Source organism: Anas acuta, chromosome 20 (assembly GCF_963932015.1).
Source record: "Anas acuta chromosome 20, bAnaAcu1.1, whole genome shotgun sequence".
NCBI classification, from domain to species: Eukaryota; Metazoa; Chordata; class Aves; order Anseriformes; family Anatidae; genus Anas; species Anas acuta.
In genome coordinates this window covers 892,890-915,571 of record NC_088998.1, presented here as the reverse complement: position 1 = coordinate 915,571, position 22,682 = coordinate 892,890, and the positions used below count along the sequence as shown (strand labels likewise).

At 43.4% G+C, this 22,682-nt stretch overlaps 1 protein-coding gene across 32 annotated transcripts in view; it reads left to right on the top strand.

Annotated features, from left to right (window-relative positions):
• The window catches only part of EXD3 (exonuclease 3'-5' domain containing 3), a 296,432-nt gene that overhangs the window by 137,795 nt on the left and 135,955 nt on the right, over nt 1-22,682 (top strand). For 31 of the 32 annotated variants that reach the window (XM_068657208.1, XM_068657236.1, XM_068657217.1 and 28 more), the window contains 9 exons: nt 1,448-1,614; nt 7,256-7,394; nt 7,763-7,976; nt 8,493-8,602; nt 9,671-9,866; nt 11,152-11,318; nt 13,700-13,870; nt 20,290-20,343; nt 22,067-22,198. In XM_068657208.1, the coding sequence (XP_068513309.1) occupies nt 1,448-1,614; nt 7,256-7,394; nt 7,763-7,976; nt 8,493-8,602; nt 9,671-9,866; nt 11,152-11,318; nt 13,700-13,870; nt 20,290-20,343; nt 22,067-22,198 (1,350 nt within the window). The remainder of the gene's footprint in view (nt 1-1,447; nt 1,615-7,255; nt 7,395-7,762; nt 7,977-8,492; nt 8,603-9,670; nt 9,867-11,151; nt 11,319-13,699; nt 13,871-20,289; nt 20,344-22,066; nt 22,199-22,682) is intronic. The other variant, XM_068657219.1, reaches the window with a different exon arrangement.

Here is a 22,682-nt window from a genome sequence, read left to right as displayed (position 1 = left end):
TTTGTTTCCTGATTTCTGTGAAGGGTGTCTGCTTTGAAGAAAACTTCTCACCTTTTAGTTACTGAAAGAATGTGAGGAATGAGGCCCAGTGGCCCCAGCATACCACCCAGCCTGCCAGCATTTGCACATGCGGTGGAGGAAGAGCAAGGTGCCTGCAGGCCCTGGGAACAGACTCTGACCCTGCAAGTGCTGCTTGGTGGGGCAGCAAAGGAAGGATGGCAGTGGCGTGTGCACCTGAGAATTTAATTCCTGTGGCTTTTCACTATGCTAAAAAATACTTGTTGGTAGTGCTAGGAGCAATAGAGCCATATATCTACAGATCCAGATCTACCATGCAGAGTTTCAACTTGTTTTAGCAATTAAGTTTTCTTGACAGTAATAACTTTTAAGGCAGATCCACGAGTAAATCAGTCAACAGGACTGGCTAGAGAAATAAACTGCTGATCTGGCTGCAATGGCTCTGGGACATTTGCAAGCACAGCTGGGTTGGCTGGGCAGGAGTGGGTTATTGCCACCTTTCTGTAGCTGACTGTTGGTGTCACTGTATTCATATTTCCTCTTAGAGCTGCTGTGCCACAGCACCCTAGAGAGCAAGAGGGTGAACAAGAGAAAAGCTTAGGTGGTTCTGACTGTTGCAGTGGAGAATATTATGGGCCTATTTGCCTGCCTCTGCACGTAGTTGCTCCCTGGTGCCAGTGTGGGCAACATGCTTGATTCCATGCTGGTTTAAACCACAGCCGGCAGTGAGTTCGTGCTTGTGCCCCCAGGCTCTGAAATGTGCTGAGGCACATGCACACCATTCACTCTCACCAGACAATATTTGGGAATAGGGAACCTCTCCAACTGTCTTCCCGTTTTGCAGGTGCATGTAACTCAAGCTCCTGCACTGACACGAGATCATGTATGTCTTTATTGCAGAAGCAAGAACATCAAGTTGCAGCATCACTTCAGAGTCATGTGTGGGCACAGAAAGGGACTAAAACAGTACAAACCCTAGCCCCTTCCATAATTACCTGCCTAATCAGCTCAAAGACCTGTATTCTGGTCAGTCACTAGTTCTGATTTTTCTTAATGTAATCAGTATCTCAGACCAACCAAATAACATGCTTGTCATCAGTCTGGCTAAATGACATTGTTTTACTCTTGTTTATCTATGCTGCATCTGTGGCCTTCAGTCTCATTCCGTGAACAAATGCAGTTTGGAGCAGCCTTGCTGCCGAGAAATCCAAAGACATCAGTGAGATTTCAGGGGTCAGATGTGCTTTTCATATCTTGGCAGAAAGAAGTGCAGCACTTGCAGGGCTTGAGCAATGTCACTCCTGTAGTGTAGGAATTCCTGCTCCTTTCTACCCTGGTCCAGGACCACAGGGATGTCCTTAAAGTGGGTGAGATATACCTGTGATGGAAATTGCACTGACGGTCTTCCTTCACCCCTAATTCCTTGCAGAGCACAGTTGGAGAGAATCAATGGCTTCAAGGGCACCTGATACAGTTGCTAATCAGTTACTGTGATTTGAACACTGCAGCAAGATGGGCACAACGCTGCAATTTGCCCAAGGAGATACTACCTAATGGAGTGGCTGATGAGCTTCAAAAGCTTAAGATCCAAGAGAGGTAAATACTGTTTCATTCCCGTTCGTTGTAGACTACTTATCATACAAAGACTGTGTATTTGCTTAAAATAATCTACCATAATTCTTCCTTCTGTGGTGGTTTTACTCAGGTGAGCGGCCAACCTCCACCATAACCACTTTCACTCCCCCTCCTCAAAGGGAAAGGGAGAGAAAAATACAATGCAAAGGGCTCAAGGGTTGAGATAAGGATGGGGAGATCACTCAACAAGTATTGTGATGGGCAAAACAGACTCAGAGTAGGGAGATAGTAAGATTTATTGCCTATTACTAACAAGCTAGAGAAGTGAGAAACAAAGGAAAGACACCAAAAATGTGTTCCCCCCATCCACCCTCTTTCACCTCCTCCTGAGCAGCGCAGGGGAATGGGGGAATGGGGGTTGTGGTCAGTCTATGGATCTTCGTCTCCGCCACTCATTTTCAGTCACTCTTGCCCCTGTGCTGTGAGGTCCCTCCCATGGGATGCAGTCCTTGCTGAACTGATCTGGTGTGGGCTTCCTATGGGTAGCAGCTCCTCAAGAACGGGTTCATACTGTGGGGTCCATCCCTCAGGAGCAAACTGGTCCAATCTGGGTCCCCCATGTGCAGCAGCTCCTTCCAGGTCACCTGCTCCTGCGTGGGCTCCTCTCCACGGGCTACAGGTCCGGCCCGGAATCTGTTCCTGCAGGGGTCCTCCACAGCCCACAGCCTCCATCGGTGCAGATCCACCTGCTCCACTGTGGTCTCCTCCACGGGCTGCAGCGTGGAACCCTGCTCCACCGTGGTACTCCATGGGCTGAAGGGGGACGTCCTGCTTCACCATGGGGCTCACCACAGGCCGCAGGGGACTTCTGCTCCGGCGCCTGGAGCACCTCTCCCCCTCCTTCTACACTGACCTTGGTGCCTGTAAGGCTGTTTCTCACTCTTCTCACTCTCCCAGCTGCTGTGTGGCAGCATCGTTTTGTTTTGTTTTGTTTTGTTTACTTTCTTAAATACATGTATGCTCTCACAGAGGTGCAAACAACATCGCTTATTGGCTTGGCTCTGGTCAGCAGTGGGGCCCTTCCCTAACATGGGGCAGCTTCTAGATTCTTCTCACAGAAGCCACCCTATGGCCCCCCACTACCAAAACCTTGCCACATAAACCCATTATACCTTCGTGAGATAATTTTGCAAAAGCTTTCTCCATTTACTGAGATCACGTCTTGGTGATGAACGTGCCAAATTTGCTTTTCATAAGCCTGGAAATGTCTGAAAAGATGCATTTTAAACTCACTCATGAGTATTTAAAAGCTGTTTGAGATGCTGTGGACAGGTCTTCAGACTCCCTCTGCCAGATCACTAGTGAAAATGAAATGATGCAGGTAGGATCTGAACATGCATTTATTTTATTGAGTTCATTACATGTCTGTGTAAGTTGTCCATATACTCTACATCCCCCATGTACTTTAATGTGATTTAATGCCTTTTGGGAGACTTGTGGGCAACAAAATAAAGTTCCTCAAAAATTCTTAATCATGTCTGTTTTCTTCCTCCTTCCTTCCTTCCTTCCTCTTAAGGCAGTCTGTATTTTTTGCTTCATCCAAAGCTTTCAGAAGTAATGGGGATTTTTGACACTTGGGATCAGATCCTAGAAGAGTTGTGTTAACTGAATTTGGGATAAAACTAGACTCCCAGGCACAAGTTTACCAAGTGAGGTTATAAGCCTTCAGCCCCCTAATTATTTGCCATCCCTTTTCCTTCCTCTAGTGCAATCCCAGTAATGCAGTGCCATGTTTCCTCTTTTGCTTTGGGACCCCTGTGTTGTATGCAGCACGTTAGCCTGCAGCAGCCGCATTTCCTCTCCTAACTTCACTCCATTGCGTGACCTGATAGGGGAGTGCAAAGGCAGAGCTACAAAAAAGAACCCTTATATTAAGATGGGTTCTTACAACTCCTTGATTTCAAGTGCAGAGAACTGGGCAAACGGCCCCAGCCAAGGCTCTCTGTGAACCTGCTGGTGCAGGAGGAGCAAAGGGGTAGGATGAGGGGTCTGCAGAGGGAAAAGGTCAACGCTGAGTGCAGCCAAAGCTGTAGGAAGTTGAGAAGAGGCTCAAAATTTAAGAAGGCCAAATATAGCCAATTAAAGGATTAGAAACTGTCTGATCCCCACAGTGCGCTAAATGTGGAGGAGTGCCAGAGCTTTGTAGTTCTGATTCTGGGTATTCTGTGCTGTGTCTGGGAGATAGCAACCCCAAATCATCCTCTTCGTGCAGCAGTGTCCCAGACAGTTGCTTAGCTATACTGTATAGAGGAAGAATGGCTGCATTTGGATAAATGATGCATTACAAATAATTTTCTGAGTCCTCAGTTGCTCACCTTTTGTTCACAAGTGATGGTGTTTCTGCCATGCTTTAGTGAGTCTGTCCACAAGCTTTTGTTAAAGCAACTTATTAAGAGATTGCCTTATTTGGGACCCTTTTTAGAACTTTTTTTTTTTTTTTCTCCTGCAAAAAGTCCTGCACATGTGCAGGCTACTGCCAAGTCTTGAGGAACTGCAGAGATTGCAGGTGATGCTGCATTAGGGTCCTCTCAGGGTCTCACCCAGGACTGCACAGGGTACCTGGAACCTCGGTCTAGTCCCATAAACACAGAGTCTGGTAGCCTCTGTGCCCATGTATGTTCATGAACCGAACTCCTGCAAAACTGCAGGCTACCACAGTCCTTGGGTTCAGGCTAATCGCACAGGCATTTTGGAGACCTGTTGCAAACAAGCAGCATTTTCTCCACTCATTTAAGAACAGGAATTCATCTAATTGCAGAGAATTCATCTGCAGGATTCTCTGCATAGAAGAGGACCAATCCCTGAATACTTGATGCAAATACAAGAGATCTGTGGGCTGTCTGGTTTCAGTGCAGCATAGCTCAAAGCTTTGCTGACATTTGAAATGACATGAAATGTTTGGAACCAGTAATACAAAGCAGTAAGTTCATATATGGGTCTGAACTTTTCGGTGTGTATAATGGAAATCTGAATCTGACTTGATACGAACTGTGGTCCAGTTGTTGGTGATATCACTCATTGCCTGTTTGGGGAGGATTAAAGCCAGCAGAAAGCTGATGACCCCTGCTCCTCTGGTAGCAAGTTGGAAGCTTGCAACTTGCAAAAAGCAACTCTGCAAAAAGCAGAGGCAGAGTCTGCATGCCCTTGCTCTTTTACTACCCCACATAGTCTGGGGCTTTCAGATGTTTCTGCAGAACATGCAGCTGCATCCTGATGACATGAGTGCTTCCTTTTACCGTGTGTTCTTAGTGGAAAACTTTCCTTCTGGTATCATGTGTCAGAATTATGAACTCCATTCAACAGTCACTGGATGTCTGGTTAATGCTGACCTTTCACTAGGGAGACCATTTTGAGCAAGCCTGAGACTGGGCAAGGTTACCTGCTCTAACAAGTTTATCATCAGGTCTATTGTAAACAGCACCACAGTAAATTTCCATCTCCTAGAGGAGGTAATTCTGGAAAAAAAAGAAAAAGAAAAAAAAAAAAGGATCTTTTCTTAACTAAAAATCATATATTTGGAGTATAGATTGGATTTAATTGAATTATGAGTAATTCAATGAGTACCTACTTCTTAATACTAACGTTTGGGGAGGATATCACAGATAGCCTTAAACAGTTCATGACTGGGGATCTGATCTTTCTTCCACTGCAGATCTGCACTGGTTCATGTTCAAGTTCCGTGTAACCTCGGGAAATATGACACATGTATTTACCCTCTAACACTGACTGCAAAGGCTCACTTCTCCAGACAATACATGGCTTTCTTGGAGCACAGGAAACTCTTGTCTGTCTAGGACCTGCTTCTGCGTAGCTCTGATGCATCAGTGGATCTGCTTCCTCCTCCCTCCTCAATCTGTACCAGCTACCTGTTAGGAGCCAGGAGGTTTTTGCATGAGGTGTAATCCCTCAAAACACAAAGAGGTGGTTAACAAGAGTGTGATCTAACCACAGACTGCATCTAGGGAGATAAAAACCAAAGAAGTTAGGAATCTCTCTGCATGTCTCTGCTCCAGGAAGCCTGTATCATGCCCAGGTGGAGTGAAGGCACACAGATTAGGATGTGCTGTGCCATTCATGATGAGTTCTGGCAGACAAGCAAAGCCTTTTGTTGTCCCAGTTTACTCATCCAGTCATGATACCTACTGCAGTAGCTGCTATAAAATCAATGGAGCCACAGAATCTAATAAAACAATCCTTCTGCTATATTATTTGTTGACCTAACAAAGCAGCAGGTTTCTGGAGAGGGTGTTCATAGTGTAGAGAACAAGGTGGTACCAGCATATAAATGACATCATCTCTGTCACTGCTCACACCACACGCTGCTCCTGAACTCCACAGACGAGAATATTCCCGGAGACCTGAGACTGCACACCTTCATTAAATATTTTACACAAATATTGACTTCCGCATGCACACAAACCCATGGAAAAGAGTGTTTGTACAGTGAAAGCTGCTCTGCTACAAAATTAGTCACACAGTCCCCTAAACATAAGGTTAGTAAATATTTTCTCAAATAATAAACCATTTCAGGTCTCTGGGAAAGAGGGTGTCCAAAACTTTGTGATATGTCCAAAATAGCTGGATATTTTTATTAGTTTCTTTCCTCTGATTGCATCATCTGGATGAGACACCACAGCAATATGCTGACCTTCCACTTACAAGGCCATTTCAAGAGACTCTGCTGCATTTTGTAAAGAAAATGTGCTGCGTAAGATCCTGTTGTAGGAAATCAGTTAGCTCATTCTGCTGGCATCTTCCCAACAATTCCAGTGTGTTAAATACAGAGATACTAATTCCTTTGCATGGTACCATCTGAAACCCAAGTGGAGGGAGTAGCATAGGCCAGGCACATGGTCTGTGGGGTCAGCTGGCAATGTAGTGCTGGCTGTGCAGTATAGGGCAAATGTTCTTGTACAGAGTATGCAAACATTTTACAAGGTGGTAGAGAAGAAGAAGGTGCAACAGGCAGTACATGAAGTCTTCCCAAGCCATTGCATTATCAATGATGAGAGAGACTCGCCTGGCTGGATGTAATCTTAGTGTGAAGCAGTCCGAGGTTCTCTTTCTGAGCCAGTTTATGTTGGGAGGAAGTGTGAAGCTCCTGTTTGGACACAATGCTGGTCAGAGATGACTTCTCTGTTATGTATTACACCGTGGGAACTAGCAGACTTCCATGTTAACCTCCAGGGCAAAAAGCAGTAAATCTAAAATGTGTTATCTCTGAATGTGGAAACAGCTGCCCAACTTTGTCATCCAAATTTCATCAATTCTGGGAAAGAGGGATGAGCATTGAGGACAGGGACCGGGACTCCGACACAAGTGTTTTGGTTTGACTTTTCTTTGCTGTGGATACAATGCATTAGTGTGGTGAGGTCTCAGACACAGTGCCATTTCTGTGACCATTTATAGGAATAAAAAGAGAAGATGAGTCAGGATGCTTTGCAGTGATTACAGGTAAAATGAGCAAAGAGAAAGAGGTAGCATGGGGAAATAGAGGACCAGGCTGAAATCAGGGGCTTAAGACTTCATGACCCAAAGTTCCTCCAAACCAGGATTTCCCCTCGTTGCATTGTTTAAAGTTATTGCATCTGCTTCTGTGCAGTGTAGAAGAGGCCACAAAAGCAGAGAATTATGAAGAGATCAACAAGAAGGATTATTACCAGCTTCCTATTCCACGTGCAAATATTCATTTCCTGCAAAAGTGGGAAGAGATGCTGCAGTGTTGGGAAAAGGTGCTGCAGGTGAGTGTAACTCTGGTATCTGCAAGGTCAAGGAGCAGAAACTCCATAACAGGCTGGTACATGGGATTGTATGTGGGTCACTGCCATCAAGTATCTCCCTCCAGAAGTCAAGGACTGCAGTGAGGCCTAAAGGCTTGTCTGACTGGGGAATGTGTTGGGAATTGCTGTAGCAGGGAAGCCCCAAGGGGATAACTCAAGTGTGCTGTGAAAGTCACTTGAGACTGTTGTAGTGTGCACACCAGCAAAGAGATGCAGTTGTTGAAAAGGAAACACTTGTATTCTGGATACTGACTGTTGCTCAAGCTTATCCCAGCTATGTTTAAGTAAGGACAGTCTGCAAATGCAGGAAGTTTTTGTCTCTGTTGCAGCCTGGACAGATTGTTGCTATTGACATGGAGTGGAGGCCTTCGTTTGGCATGGTTGGGAAGCCCCGTGTCTCCCTCCTTCAAATCGCTGTGAAGGATGAGGTGTTCCTGCTTGATTTGCCACAACTCCTTCAACAAGCTGAGATGGAGGGTGAGAAGGAGAAGCTTCCCCATTTTATCCAGATGCTCTACTCAGATGCAGCCATCACTAAACTAGGTAACATGCTTCTCTTCTCCCCTGCCTTGGGTCTTTAATCACTCCTTCTACAATCAGTCCTTCTGGACACCAGTGTTCTCCAACTTACCATACAATAGTTCACCGGTCTTACATGGTTTTCAATTCTGTGAAGAGGCTTTTTGGCAGGAGTTCAAGGACAAATTCATAGTTCTCTCTTTCAAGTTCTTAGAAGCTAAAAGCTTCTTGTTCTGTTCACCTTTCACTGATCTAGCAGTTTTTAACAAAATTGAGTTTAAACTCAGCATTTTTCATCTACCTTTTCTTCTCTCCAAGTCTTGATCTGCAAGGGTATCTCTTCAGAACAGGAGAGATGGGAGTCTGCATTGTTCCCTATCAGAACAGTCTTTTCACCAAAGTTTACACATATATTACAAGCATTTTAACTCCAAACTAGGGAAAAAAAAATGAAGAAGAAGAAGAAGAAGAAAAAAAGCTGCAGTGCATTAGCCATGATTTGAGTTTTTATAACTGTGTGGTATTTTTTTTTCTCTCCAGGTTATGGGATGTCTGGAGACCTTAGCAGTCTTGCAGCCACATGCTTTGCTTTGAAAGGCATGGATAAGCAATCACAAGGTGTAGTGGACCTACTCACAGTAGACAAACAAGTAAGGGTGAACATGTGAAGATATGGAACAATGTGCCTCCTGCTTGTGTGCCAGTAGATAACTGTCATGATTTCACAGCATTGTACTTTCGTATCCTGTATTGGCAAGGAGATGGCTAAGAGAGTGAATAGGCCCTTTCCTCTTCTGGCTTTGAGGGTAATCTGATTTTGTAACAAAAGACAGAAGCATTTACTTTTCATCAACTGAGTGCTTGGTATACTAATAATCTTTTCATAGACTTCATACAAGTTATGAAAATGGAGATACAGCTTTGTTCAGTTATGAAGAAGTTCCTGAGCACAAGGCATACTTGAACTTGATGTGAATAAATTCTTGTACAAACACTGATATTCCAACAATATGTTGAAGCAGATATGAAGCTCATGATTTGTAGAAAACTCATCACATTTCAGAAGGGCTGCAGGTTAAGCACAGGAATTTCTGTTCATCTGAGATACAGATGTCTATGGCCTAACACACACTATTTTTTTAGCATTCTGCAGAAATGTTAAGGACAACCATTTTAATGACTGTGGACTGGGGAGGATCCAGATCTTTGGGATTGATAGCTTAATAAGGGAAGTGCAGTGGTGTCTGAAGTACCTGCCAACAACTGTTACCTCAGTTTTATCTGAGAAATGGCAACTTCAGAAAGGCTGTTGCCCACTGTGTTGCAGGAATACCTTTTCTCTGGATCCAGGAGGAGAAAGGTGTTGAACTTATATTAAGTTGGTGTTCAACAGCCTTCAGTGTGGTTGAGCACCCTGAAAATCTTGAAGTCACAATCACAGCCCCACTGCTATGATGCAATGTTGTCAGTCTGTACTATTTCTTTTGCCTTTGTGGCTATGAAGCAGATTTCTTTCCAGCAAGTGTGTTTGTTAAGCAAATAGTCGGACACCTTATACATCTAATGTCATCCCAGCCCTTGTCTGAGACAATGGGATTTGATGTGCCAGGCAAGATATAAAAATGATAGAGTTGCTGTGTGGCCCCACCCACCAAAACAGGAGGTGTTGTAGAATTTGTTTTATAACCATGTGTTTTATATCCTTCTTTTTCCATCAGCTTCAGAAGGCCTCCATTGACTGGAAGAAGAGCAGCCGGAAGGTTGAGCAGAGCCATGAGGATAAAGGGATCAGGCAGCCAGAGAAAGGGCTCAGCCTCTTGGTACAACATGTATTGGGAAAACCTCTAGATAAAACAGAGCAGCTGTCTAACTGGGAGAAACGGCCGCTGCGGGAGGAACAGATCATATATGCAGGTCTGGTCACTGACTCTGTCACAAGGTGCTACATTTGTCCATTAGACAACATGTTTGTCTGTTGTCTGGCACCAGAAAAATTGTTTTAAGTAGCAAATGAAGAAAAATGGCTCTGCGGATTAATTCCTGTTCAGAGAAGCTGGCACATGGTATATTTGTCCTTTTGCAGACATAGCTTTAATGGTTGAAGTTTAATCTGTCCAGTGATTCATTATTTCATGAAAGAATTCCTGTGCTTTGCAGATTTTGTCTGATGAAACATCTCAGTGGATACTCCTCTCAGTAAATGAAAGGAAGAAAGTCCACTTCCTTCTGCCTCATTTCACAGCATTTCTGGGCAACAAGTGCTGTGTTTATTTGTCATAGTGAAGTGCTCGTTAGAGCAATGTTAAAAATGGGTAGACATGGTGTCAAAGACTGTAGCACTGAATCGGTATGGTGGAGGCAACAGTGGTTTTTACTGCTGATTACCCCAGAGTCAGAAGTCTGAGTCTAAATCTTTTCCTGAGGCATCAAAGGACAGCCTACTGAAGCGAACCAGCCCTTTGTTAAATTCAGCTATCCTTGAAGTTGACACAGTTCCCACAAAAGTTAATCACCAAGGCTTGTAACTTAACTGGCTTAACTGGCTTGGAGACTTAGTTCCCGTTGCAATGAACAGAGGCTGGATGGTAGTGCGTGTGGGCAGGTGATTGCAAACAACTCAGGTATTACTTTTTAAGATATTGCATCTAATGGGAATTTACCTTCCCATACCTAAGATGCAATAATAAACCATGGGCAAGCCGCTGCTCAGTAACAATGGAGAGTGAAATGGGTTGGCTGAAGTTATCTTACCTCGTGGTTTAAACAGACACACTAAAATTTGCATAACATTACAGTAAGAGACAACAGAGGGCCTATCAGTTTTGGGTTCCTTTGCCTTGACTCTTTTTGATTGTGTGTTAGGTTATGATGGTCACTGAATCAATAAAAGAGTACAGGGTACAACAAAGCCAGGTTGGATGAGGCTTCGAGTAACCTGATCTAGGGGGAGGTGTCCCTACCCATGGCAGGGTGGTTGGAATTAGATGAGTTTTAAGGTCCTTTCCAACCCAAATTCTATGATTCTATGACACTAATGAGCTGGAGCTTCACAGGCTGTGTGCATTCAGTGGCATTTACAAAGATGCTGGCTTTTCTTTGCATCAGGAAAGCTTCTTTTTGGCTTTTGAATGAATCCAGCTGATGCTCATATTCTGTTTTTTTGGTGTTGTTTTGTTTTGTTTTGTTTTGTTTTTTTCAGCTTCAGATGCATACTGTTTGCTGGAGATCTACGAGAAACTGTGTAAAGATCCAACAAGCTTTGGTCTGAATTCAGACCTGACTAAGAGTCTGGTGGGAAAACCAACCATAAAAGCCAGGGCAAAGAAGCAGCTGAATAAACAAGAGGTACCGTCACCTTGTGGACAGGTTTGTAAACATCTTCAAAGAGCTGCATGTTGCTCAAGACCCCTGCAAATCATACGTTGCCTTGTCTCTCAGTCATACTATTAGCTATGCCTGGCATGCCTGTGTGTAGTCTGTTCTCAGGACTATTGCAGCAAACATCTTTCTTGCTCCTCCCCTTCACTGCTAAAATGTGTTTCCTCCTTTGTGTGCCTTAGTTCAGGTTTCCCTTCAATTTTAGGTTTAGGTCTTTGCAAAATGTTGGTATAGATCTGTGTGGCAGAATCTAGCTAACAATGCTAGTAGAAACGCTCCTTCTGCATTTCCTCATTAGTGTGAGTTTGAATTCTATGGCCTAAGTGGTGCATTAATCAGGTTTAAGCTCCGACTTCCTTACTTTTGCTTTTAACTGACCTTCTACATTATGATTTCACAATGTGTATGCCTCCTTTATTGTGCCTGCAGTAAAAGTCTGCAAAGTCAAAAACAATCAATCAAAGAAGTCTTCCTTCTGATGGTTTGTATCTGGCACCCAGTCCACCACCACATAAACTGTGACTAGCATACCCTTGCAATGTATGTTGTGGTAGAGCCTTAAAACTCAGCTGGCAACTTGGAGCTATGTGACCTCTTCAATATTTTGGAACGTGACTGGACCTTCTCTCTTAGTAATAAAGTTCTACTTTTAAAATGCAGCTATCTGGTTGTTTATGCACCTATTAAAACATCAACAGAAGTCAAGTTTTGTTTATTAACTGACGAGACTCCCTATGGCTGCACATCCTTCCAAGCAGTCCCAAATGTGACTTTATCTCTTGAAGTCAGTACTACCTTCCATGCTTGGACTGAGATACTCTCACGTACAGCTACCAGGATCCTCCTTACCAAGCATGTGTGAATGTACACTATCCCATTAGTCTTAGGCAGTAAAACACAAAGCTGCTCAGTAGTTTCCTAAGCACTCTTGTGTTCATGGGAGAATTGTATGTTACAACAGATCTGACTGGCTGCTGCAGAGATGGGGAAAGTTAGCACTTCAGGCTTGAATTACCTTGTGAACTCATGTGCCGTTGTTGTGTTTTGTACAGTCAGATTCATTAGCCAAGAGGTGGTTGATAAAACTTGGCATGGGACTCAAAAAAGCAGACTTCTCCTGACTGTGTCCTGCCTGAATCCAAGCTCTTTTTGCTGGTGTTTCCTTGTCCACTCTCTGAAGTGGGGCTAATGACACTGTTCTCCTTTAGAAGCCTTTTGCATTCTGCTGGCATGAAACGTGAGAAAAAAGCTACGTATAACATTGCTGGCCATTGAATAAACACGAGCTAAGAGCCAGCTGCTGCTCCTTTACATCTGTTTGAACAGAGGCAGCAACACAGGGTTAGTGTCTTCCAACTACCTCAACAACGAAGGGTCAACTTGATCTGTTATCACAGCATTCTGATGCCTCAGGGCATCCGCCAGTATCCTTTCAGGAGCCAGTGACAGTCCAGCCAGTCCACCCAGTGCTGCAGAGCTTTGAGCGCATGGAGCAGCTGCCGAGAGGTGTCATCATGCAAATTGAGCTCTAGGACCTAGTTCACACAGTCAGCCCAGGTGTATCTGCATGGTGCTCTACAGCATTTCCAGGCCTGAGTCAGCTCCTGCAGAGCTAATCTGAAATGCTGCAAAGAGCATAAAATCACAGAATCATAGCCCCACGTAGATGGTGGCTGTCTCCTTCAGCCATCCCAGCTGACTCCAGTTCCTGAAGGCAAAGCTGAACCCTGGAGGCTCCTTAATAACTTCCCTTCTCCACGAACTTAACTATTGTACTTCTGGGAGCCTCCAAAGACAAAGTCTCCAACTACAGGAACTCACCCGGGAGCAGACATTTGAAATGAAATAAACAGAATTCAGGCACTGTCTATTTTTAAACTTCCGAAGATAACAAGGCTGATGTGATGCTTTGTCTACCTGTTTCTCCGTCTGTCTGTCATATCCCCCTCCCACAAAATAACCTCAGCACATCTATATTATTTGCAGCCTAATTTGATAGGGGAATAGCAGTCTTGAAGATACATTTCTGTGACTTCATGGAAATCAGTGTCTGTAGATCAAAGAAAACCAAGTTGGAATTTCTCCAGGGAAAGTGCGGATCTCTCCTTTGGGTGGCTGGTTTGCCAGTGACTAAATGTGTAATTTAGAATTAGCCCCATCATGTCTTGCCTCCTGCCCAGGTGGTAGGTAGTCAATGAAGAAAGGACATGAAAGGAGAGCTAGAGGTTTTGCAGAGCATGAGGGAAATTGTAATACATGTGGCAGGGGACAGTAGAATTTGGTTGAATGAATGCAGGGAGGCAAAAGCACAAGTGTAATGGCAATCAGTCTTCCATTCTACTGCTTACAGATGTCTTGCTTTTCTGTAGCAATGCAAAGGATCTGAAAAGGAGACCTCACGTCCCCCTGCTCCCATTTCCGCCAAAGAGTTCAGTGTGGTCTGTGATAATATGCTGCAAGGCCTTGGACGCTATCTTCGCTGCCTTGGTGTAGATGTCCGGATGCTGGAGAATGAGGATGACCATAGGAAAGCTGCTGAGGTTAGTTGAGCGTGCATGTTTATAGTTCCCATCTACACTCCTTGGAGAAGGTCTGCTGCTTGCTGAATTACTGGTTAGTGACTTGCAATAACTGCCCAGCTTGGGTCAGTCAAGAAGAAGCATAATTAAAAGTTGGCTGTTCAGTATGAATGGGAAAATTTCCATAATAAAATTGCCCTGTAACTTCCTAGCTGGCTACCAGCTAGTGAGATGCCTCAAAGTTGATCAGCCACAAATTGCAGTGGAATATTTGGGAAAGGATGAGTGTCAAGGACAACAAACATTGATCTGGACTCACGTAACCACTTTGACCCTCTGCCTTTCGGAGGAGAGACACATGCTTCTTCATTTCAGACATATTTCTACCATGGCTGAAATGGAGATATCCAGCCCACACAGTGTGTTGCTATCAAATGTGCACTGATCACCCAGCCTGGTGCACAGCATGTTTCCTCTTCAGATGTCTTTTTGGCCTGAATCCTGGGCAAACTCTAACTTCTGCAGAAATAATTAATATCTCATCTCTGCCAAGCTTACACAAGTCATTTAAACAAACTAATTCTCACTGCCTTCCCCCAGAGCCCTGTCTCCGCTTCTCATCCTGATACCTTATCATGCTACAGACAGGATGTTTTACATCTCTTTCTCTATGGTGACCAGACAAACATCCTTTCACTATCAAAAGCCCTTGGAGTGTTACTGTATTGCAGAGCCTTTGATCTGTGCTTGGATAATCAAAGATAAAAATAGACTCCTCCCACTGTGCTTTATATCTGTCAGTCTCAATTGAATAAAAGTTGAATGTTGAACGCTGTACACCCAAAAACCAGCAAATGTTTTTGCAAAGTCCAGGATAAAGGTTTGGATCCTGGTCAGCAAACACAAGATTGACAGTTTGGGTGTTGTTCCAACACAGTCTCAAACCAGCGTCACCAGGAACATGTAAGTGTATACAGATACGGTGTTTGTTCTGCATTAAGGTCATTTCCCTAAAATGACTTATCAGCCATGTTGCATGTCTCCTTGCACCAAGCACTCCTGAGTAGCCTGGCATTTGGTCCTTCTTGTTCACTGCCACTTGTCGAAGTGACTTCAAGTATTGGTAGGCAAAGAGGTCTTTTCCTTTACCTTCTGTTCTATGAGATCAGACTTAAAAGCCTGAGAGCTTTGTAAGTTGTGCTTGGGCAGCCATTGATTTTTATTTTTTTTTAGACCAATGCATGAGATAATAATAAGACTAATGCTCATGCATTGGTTTGAGAAACCCCATTCCCAGGATAAACTTGACGTCTGTGTCCTGTGTATTGCTTCATATTGTGCTGCTGCTATTCGCTAAATGCTTTATTTGAACAACAGTTGTCATGGCAAGTTTCTCATGTCAGACCTGCAATCTCAGATCTGCTGGCCTATGAGAGCAGGACCACTGATGCAGGAGTCAGTGTGTTCCACTGTTTGCCCACAGTTAATTTCTGTGAGAAGACATCAGTTTGCATTCTTCTGTATTTATTTCATAGTGACATTTAATTAGAACTAAACTGGGGAAGTAATTGATTAAAAAGTGCTGTCATAATCATGGACACGGAAAGTCTTTAATAATGGTGAAATAATATAAATTCTTACTGAAATTTTATTTCTGTGTTTAAATCTTTCCACATGTTAAGGGCAAAGAGCTCACAGCCCACCCTTAGAAAAACATTTAGCCTTCTATTCACAGGTACCAGCCTCTCTGGGAAGAGCAGCTTTGTATCTGAGTATGGGCACCCTGTAATTTTTCCAAGTCTCATTTGTTGGGGTGGCAGTGACATTTTTACCATGTTGCATTTATATTCTAGCTGCTGTATTGCTGTGCACACAGTTGTTTGGCAAAGCAGATATGCAGCTGGGGGATAAATATCTGCACAAGTTGTGCTGGACCTGACTTAAAGCAGCCTGTGAACTAGACACAGGTTGCCATGTGCTTTCCCTGAAACATGGTCTTGCCTGACAGCAGTACTCTGGTCTGGCACCTTGGGTAAAAAATGCATCAGTGGCTTTGTGTAATGGTCTAGACTAGCCCAAGCCTGGTGCCCTACTCTGTGGCAAAATAGGGAGGTCTTTCTTGAAGAAGGGCTGCATGCGTCCAGCTGTTCCTCACCAGGGGCTTCTGACTCCATCCCAAGCCTTGATATTTTTGTATGCACCCAATCCCCTAGCGGTTTAGTTTTGTTACTGGTAAAGAAAGAAGATATTCAGTATCTCTTATGCAGCATCATTCTGTGTGTACAGCTGCCATTATTTGGGTAAGCCACCCTTTGCATTCCTTTTTGTTATCCCTATAAAGAATACGTTATTTCTATTTAAATACATTTTTCTTTACTTTATCAAATCCTATCCCAGTTCTGTTTCTGGCCAGGTCTTCCAGTTTCTTTTGTACAAACTTCTTTGTAAGGAATTTTAAGTCCCTCTTTTGGGTCGTCTAGGTGGGCAATTGGAAGGAGGTGGGAAAGTTTCAGTGGATGTGCTTCTCTGCAGTTTTGCAGAACTTGGTGGAGCAGTGGGGTGCTCCTTATACTAACCTTAAAGGATTGCCCACCAGCCTGAGGTAACTGCAGTAGATCTTAACAATGCTGCACTTCAGAAGTGCACAGAAGCTCGTAAGAAAATCACATTAGTTTCTTAGGTCACTAATGTCTAAGAAAAGGCTTGGTGGAATCTCAAATGGATTCAGAAGTACTCAAAGTTGAGTTGTGGGTTTGTTTGTTTGTTTGTTTGTTTGTTTGTTTGTTTGTTTTTAATGGACTGTGCTCTTGGTCTTCAAAATCATCTTCACCTCCAAGAATAATTTGCACACTGAGGCAAACTTGGTATCTTTTGAAGTAGGATAATATCCAGAAGGCTGGTAGAACTGGCTTCCTGCAGCTCCCATGGTGTAAAAGGTTCCCTCACAAGGCTATATGCACTTCCCCAAAACTCCAGGTGAACTGGCAAGTTGGAGAAGAGGCCTAGGCTTGGCTGAGTCTCAGGAGGCAGAGGGAGCAATGTGTACCTGAATCTGAATCGCTGTGGGTTTGTCCCCCTGGTTTGGATCCAGGGGACACAAAGGGGACTTCTGATACTGCAGTTAGCAGAGCTTCATGTGATGGGAAGATCTAATCTCTGATCTCATCTCATTTTTGAATGTCTTTCTCCATAGTCTTGATGTAAACCACATTCTTTGGGTTTGCTAGTCTTTCTACCTTCCCACCGCTATGCACAGTGAATTCACAGAGAACAGATGAGAACTGCCTTTGAGATTAGGACATAGCTTTTGATGTTTGGTCAGTAGAAGGAAAATTTCTCTGGAGACCTTGTTACAAATGTGCCTGCGTTAAGAAGCAAGGCTAGGTTTATGGTTTAATCTAGCACTTGAGGCCATGTTATGAAATCATGCTGTAACTCTTTGAAATTTATGATTTTCAGGAATGCTGAAGAGAAGTCTAGGGTTGAAATACCAGCAGTACAGCAAGTGCACAGCAGCACTGGACGGAGTACATTTATAGTTATTAAGCTCATCAGTTAACTGTCTGGGACATTGTATTTTAAGAGAGTTTCAGATGATGGGTAGGAAGACTTCAGGGTTGGATTGAGTTTTGTGATCCACTTCTCCAGTAGATTGCTGGCTGGGTGCCTTTCCAGTACACATCCTGAAGCAGATGATTGCTGTCTACTCCACTTCTGTCTGAACTGGGCCCTTGCTGGCCTAGGCTCAGGGTCACTGCTGGGCCTCTGACACAGCAAGATGGTCACAGCTTTTCCTGGACAGCTACCTTGCAAACAGAGCACTGCAATTTGCCTCTTCAAGGGCGTGTAGTGCTGCCCAACACATGTTGTGCAAGGCCTTGGCTATAACGTCAAGCACAGTTTCTCTTTCCTTTAAATTACAAATCTGTGGCACTGTTTTTGAAACCTTCTTTGTCTTTAGTTCAGAATCCTTTAGGTTGTTAAGAATCTTTCCATTACCAGTGCTAGCTTCAAAACATAGGGTCTCTCTCTGCCCTCTCATCCGTCATTGCCGTTACAGGTCTGTCTTGTAGTAATTCATTTGTGCTCATTCACCTCTGCAAGATGAAAGTTAGCTGAACAGACAGCCATGTAAAGGGCTAAGTAATAATCCTAAGTTATTAGGGAGTGCTTTTTATCCAGAAGGTCTCAGCCTATTTCCAAAGGAAGTTGATACTATCTTCTTAATAGATTGTGAAACTGAGGACAATGCCCTCTCTGCAGCACTTGGGGTGGAGCAAAAACCCTGACACCCACTCCAACACTCTGCTTGGATTCTTTCTGTTTGTGTCTGTAAGCACACATCTCCCACATGGTCCTGGCACTGCACTTGGTTATTTCTTTCAGGAGAAGAGAAGGAATTGAGCCCCTTTCTGCAGCACGTCTCCTCTGTGGGTTTTGGTCAGATGTGTGCTATCACATGGGTTTTCTGGCTCTGCACATTTCTCCCACTGATTGTTCCAGAGGCAGAAAAAAATATGCTGGAAGAGTTACTGCTTTTCTCTTTTTTATTTGATGTTTTTTTGCCTGCCTCTGCAGAGCCATTTAGATAAGGGGATTTATCAAGCTTGAACTAATTAACCCTGGATGCTGGAAGTCAGAATGGAGTGTTACAGCTGTGAAATCCTCCGACATATCCTGAAGCACACATGGGTCTAAAGGAATTTCTTATCTCTTTTCCCGTGTTGGTAAATCACTGTGGTAAAGATTCGCTCTTGCCTTTCTGGACTTCTATTGCTAATGTGCCATGAGGATGTTTTGTAGGCAGAGCTGTTTAGTAATCCAGGCTGTATGTAGTACATTTCATGCAGAAAGGGTTGTCTCTGCTGCCACTTCAAGGTTTCTGTTCCTCGAGGTTTTTTCCCTTTATTTGTGAGACATGGTTGATTTTGAAAGAAATACAGTAATTTTGCCTGTAGGAAGGTACTTCAGAAGTTCTTGCCAATCACCTTCTCAGTGCAGAATTGGCAGCCAAAGCAGTGACTTCATATAAGAAAAGAGGAAATAGGCTACCTGAAAGGTCAGGATAGGAAAAAATTGGTTACTCATTTTACTACAAGGTGTCTTCAGAGTGTTCTCCCCCTTGTTTCATGTTGCCATAGGTCAAGTGGGTCTTAAGAGAATAGCTATCCAATGCAAAGTTTAAAAAAACTCATTGTTTTGTTTGGCTGGTTGGTTGGTGTTCCCTGGCTATATTTGGTGTTGTCTAACTGCCTGGAAAGTGCAACAAGACTCAGATCCCAAATCCCTCTTGCAAGGGTTAAAGAATGATCAAGAGAGAGCTTCTGAGACTCTGATCCAGAAGAGAGAGCTCCGTGACACGCATCTGGAAATAGTGAAAAATGCAAGGGCTTCCAGCAGAGTCAAAGCCAGAGAAGAGAAAACCTCGTGCCTACCTCAAAGTGCCAATCTCTTGTCAGCACTAGCAGAGCAGAAGTGCTGGTTCACAGGGGAATGCTTCTATCGCTAAATCCATGAAACTATTTCCCTCCAAGAGGAGAGGGCAAAGAGGTAGAAGGGAGCGATGTCACTTAATCGTACAAAGATCAGCCACACTTTTGTCATTCTGAAGAACTGCAGTTCCAAGCTTAGTGCTTCCTATTTTCTTTTGGCACCAAACCATCTCAAAGATTCTCTTACTCTATTGTGAAGGTTGGAATGAGACCCTTGTTAACTCAGTGCAGACCTTTTCCATGAAGGACAAGACCTCTGATAAAAGCATAGGACTGCAAGCCAGGAGACAAGCTCTGATGAAGATGTTCTTTATAGCCTGGGAAGGGTGCATAATTGCCATATGTCTGCTCTTGGGCTGTTGGGAGAGTGACACTGTCTTACCTTTAAGATGTGAAGATGATTCTGTGAATGTCTATGAAGCTCACAGGCTCATTTAATGGTACTTTTTTTTTTTACTTTTTGTTTTTTACTTTTTTTTTTTTCCCTGGAATTAACCGCTTAGGGTATTTTTCGTTTCTCCCCTGTGTATTGCTGTGAAAGCAGAACTGCTTGGTTCTTAGTGAACCAGACCATGGAAACAGAAAGAGTCTGGGTTAAAGAAAAAAAAAAAAACACAAAACTTTTTGTTAGGATTATTTCAAGGTGTATCAGTTCCCTGGACCATCTGCAGTGCAGATGCACAAGTAGCTGTTCCAGCACATGTGAGGCAAGGCGGGTATTGGCAGGGAGGGGACATGTATGGAGAGAGTGATACCTTAAGCTGCTATTGCTGTCAAAAGCATCTTGTTGAACCAGACCCAAATACTCTTGGCCTAGTGTTTGTTGACAGACAGGGAACGACTCCATATCATCAGTTCATGTTCTTTCTGTTTTGACTGAGAGGAAAGCTTGAATCCAGTGGTAGCTTCAGCCCATGTTCCTTACAATTTTTACTGTTTTTTTTCTAGATTGCTCGACAGGAAGGAAGGGTCATTTTAACCTCTGGACTACCATATCAGACTGTAAGTGTTCAGAGCTTCTGGTATTTTTCTGGCATTGTATCCTTGTGCGGTGCAGGATGTTCTGAGTAGAAAAGAGGACAAGACAGATGTGAAAGCAACAGCTGGCTAGGCTATTTCATGTTTCCTGCACTAAGAACTATGTAAAGGGTCTTGTGAGGCTCTCTGTTGTTTATGAATGGTCAAAGGTTGGAGTGAAATGTCTTTTATATGTACTACTTCATCAGTGGGAGTGCAATTGCCCTCCATTAAAGAAAATAAAAAATCAAGCCAAACAATCCCAGAACAAAGCATTTTTGTTTGGCAGGTGAAAGACAGCTCAATCCCCATGCATTTTATCAGAAAGATTCTTGTTTGCTGACTCACTGCACATTGACATAGTTTCAACACTTAAAGACTTCTCTTCTGGATTGGAAGGAAGAGAATGGAAGTCACCAAGCATGGATCACTGTGGAAGCTGTGGAGGTTTTTTGTTTCTATAAATATACACACACATTAAAAAAAGAAAAAAAAAAAAAAAAGAAAAGCAAAACCCAACCCTCGGCACCAGATGTTGAGAGCCCTTCATGAGACATACTTCAAAACAGTGTTGATGGAAATATATTGGACCTATCATTGTTTGCAATGTCATAATGCCTGCTGCAAGTCCTTTGCACTTTGTTATTGCCCAAAAAACAATTTAGAAACTATTCTGGATTACACACGAGCCAGAGTGAGGGGCCTCTTTGTTACAAACTACCAATATGAAAGCTCCCAACTATTCAAATAGTTACTTAGAGTATTTGCAGAACTTAGGTTTTTAATTTGCCAGATAGTAGCTGAGTACTGAAGAAAACTTCCCCCATGATAAGATACTGTGAGGCAAGTGCAGCCATGCCGTGGTACAGGTTCCTTATCCAGACTATTGTTCCTCTATCGTACGGTTGATGCAGTAGGTAATGCAGTGTCCAGAATGATCTTACCTGGCAAAACTTTAATTTCAAAGTACTATGTCAACATCACAAAAGGAGATTAACTGCTTCACAGCATACAATACCATCCTGGGAAATGTCTGGTTCCCTTTGTTCCTTTGCCTTTGTGTGCCCTCCACTTGGACAGAAAGGCTCTGCTAGGTTCTTTTATGCTGGTAAAAGATGTAGCAGATCCACCTCGCTGTCAGTATTCATCATGTTCATAAAGATGTGTCTGGACACTTCCCAATTCTTGTTCCCATTGAGACTTTTCTGCCAAATATGGAACAAACATGAAAAGGATGTCCACATCAACCACTTCAAGCTCTTTGGCCATCAGTGAACTTAAAGGGGTGAAACGATAAAACTGGCATGAGACACCATCTCTTTGATTGTACCTTTGCATACAGTGTGTGATCTGTAAGGTTTCACATTAGAACTGTGATTAAATTCAGTTTCTTCTTGCTATCCCAGTCAGCCCCACAGCACTAAATAATAAGTTAAAGGGAACTTGGGCAAACGTGCTTGATATAATGAACACTGTACTGCTTCAGTTGTCTCAGAAGTGTTTGCAGCAGTGGCTAAGTGTTAAAATTTACCTGTTGTGCCCATTAAATGAAAATTTAGACTGTAAATGCACATTAATTGCAAATGTTATTTGTAATTAAAAGCAAACTAAGTGTATTAGGAAAAAAAAAAAAAACACAGATCAGGATCAGGATGCATGGAATTTGTCTCATTTATTGTCTTTTTGGTTTATGACTTGTCTTTTCAAGCTGCAGTCCCAGGTAGGAGAAGGGAGGTGCTTCTCCGTGAACTGCTCAGAAAAGGCAAAGGAACAGGCCCTGCAGGTTTTGAAGCACTTCAACGTTCAAGTAACCCTGGAGGACATCTTCAGCCGCTGCCAGGTAGGACAAGTCTTGTCTAAGCTTAAGGCCATGCTCACTCACCATCCATTCACAGCTGGCACTGCCTCAACCCCAACCCCTTGTTGGGGTTTTGCACTCAGTGCCATGTGCTTGGTTCCCAAGATTTCTGCTTGAACTTTGGCAACAATTGTGCAAAGCTGTGAGGAGTTCTGAGCCTGCCTACATACATCAGAGGTGTTGATGACCAAGTCAGAGGCACTGCATCTGGAACTTGCAAAAAGTTCCACTGTGTTCTGAGTATTGATACTTGGTGTGTGTTTTGGCATTAGCTGTCACAGTTATATTCTCTTTGTTCTTGTGTTCTCTGTCTAGGACACATGCTGTTTTAATTATAAACTGTGTTTAATTATGGCTCTGTGATTCTGATAACACTTAATTACTTTAATAGGAGGATTTTTTTCTAGGATCATATTTTTTTCAAAAGCTATTAGGTTAATTCATGTCCATGCTGGTTGATGACTCC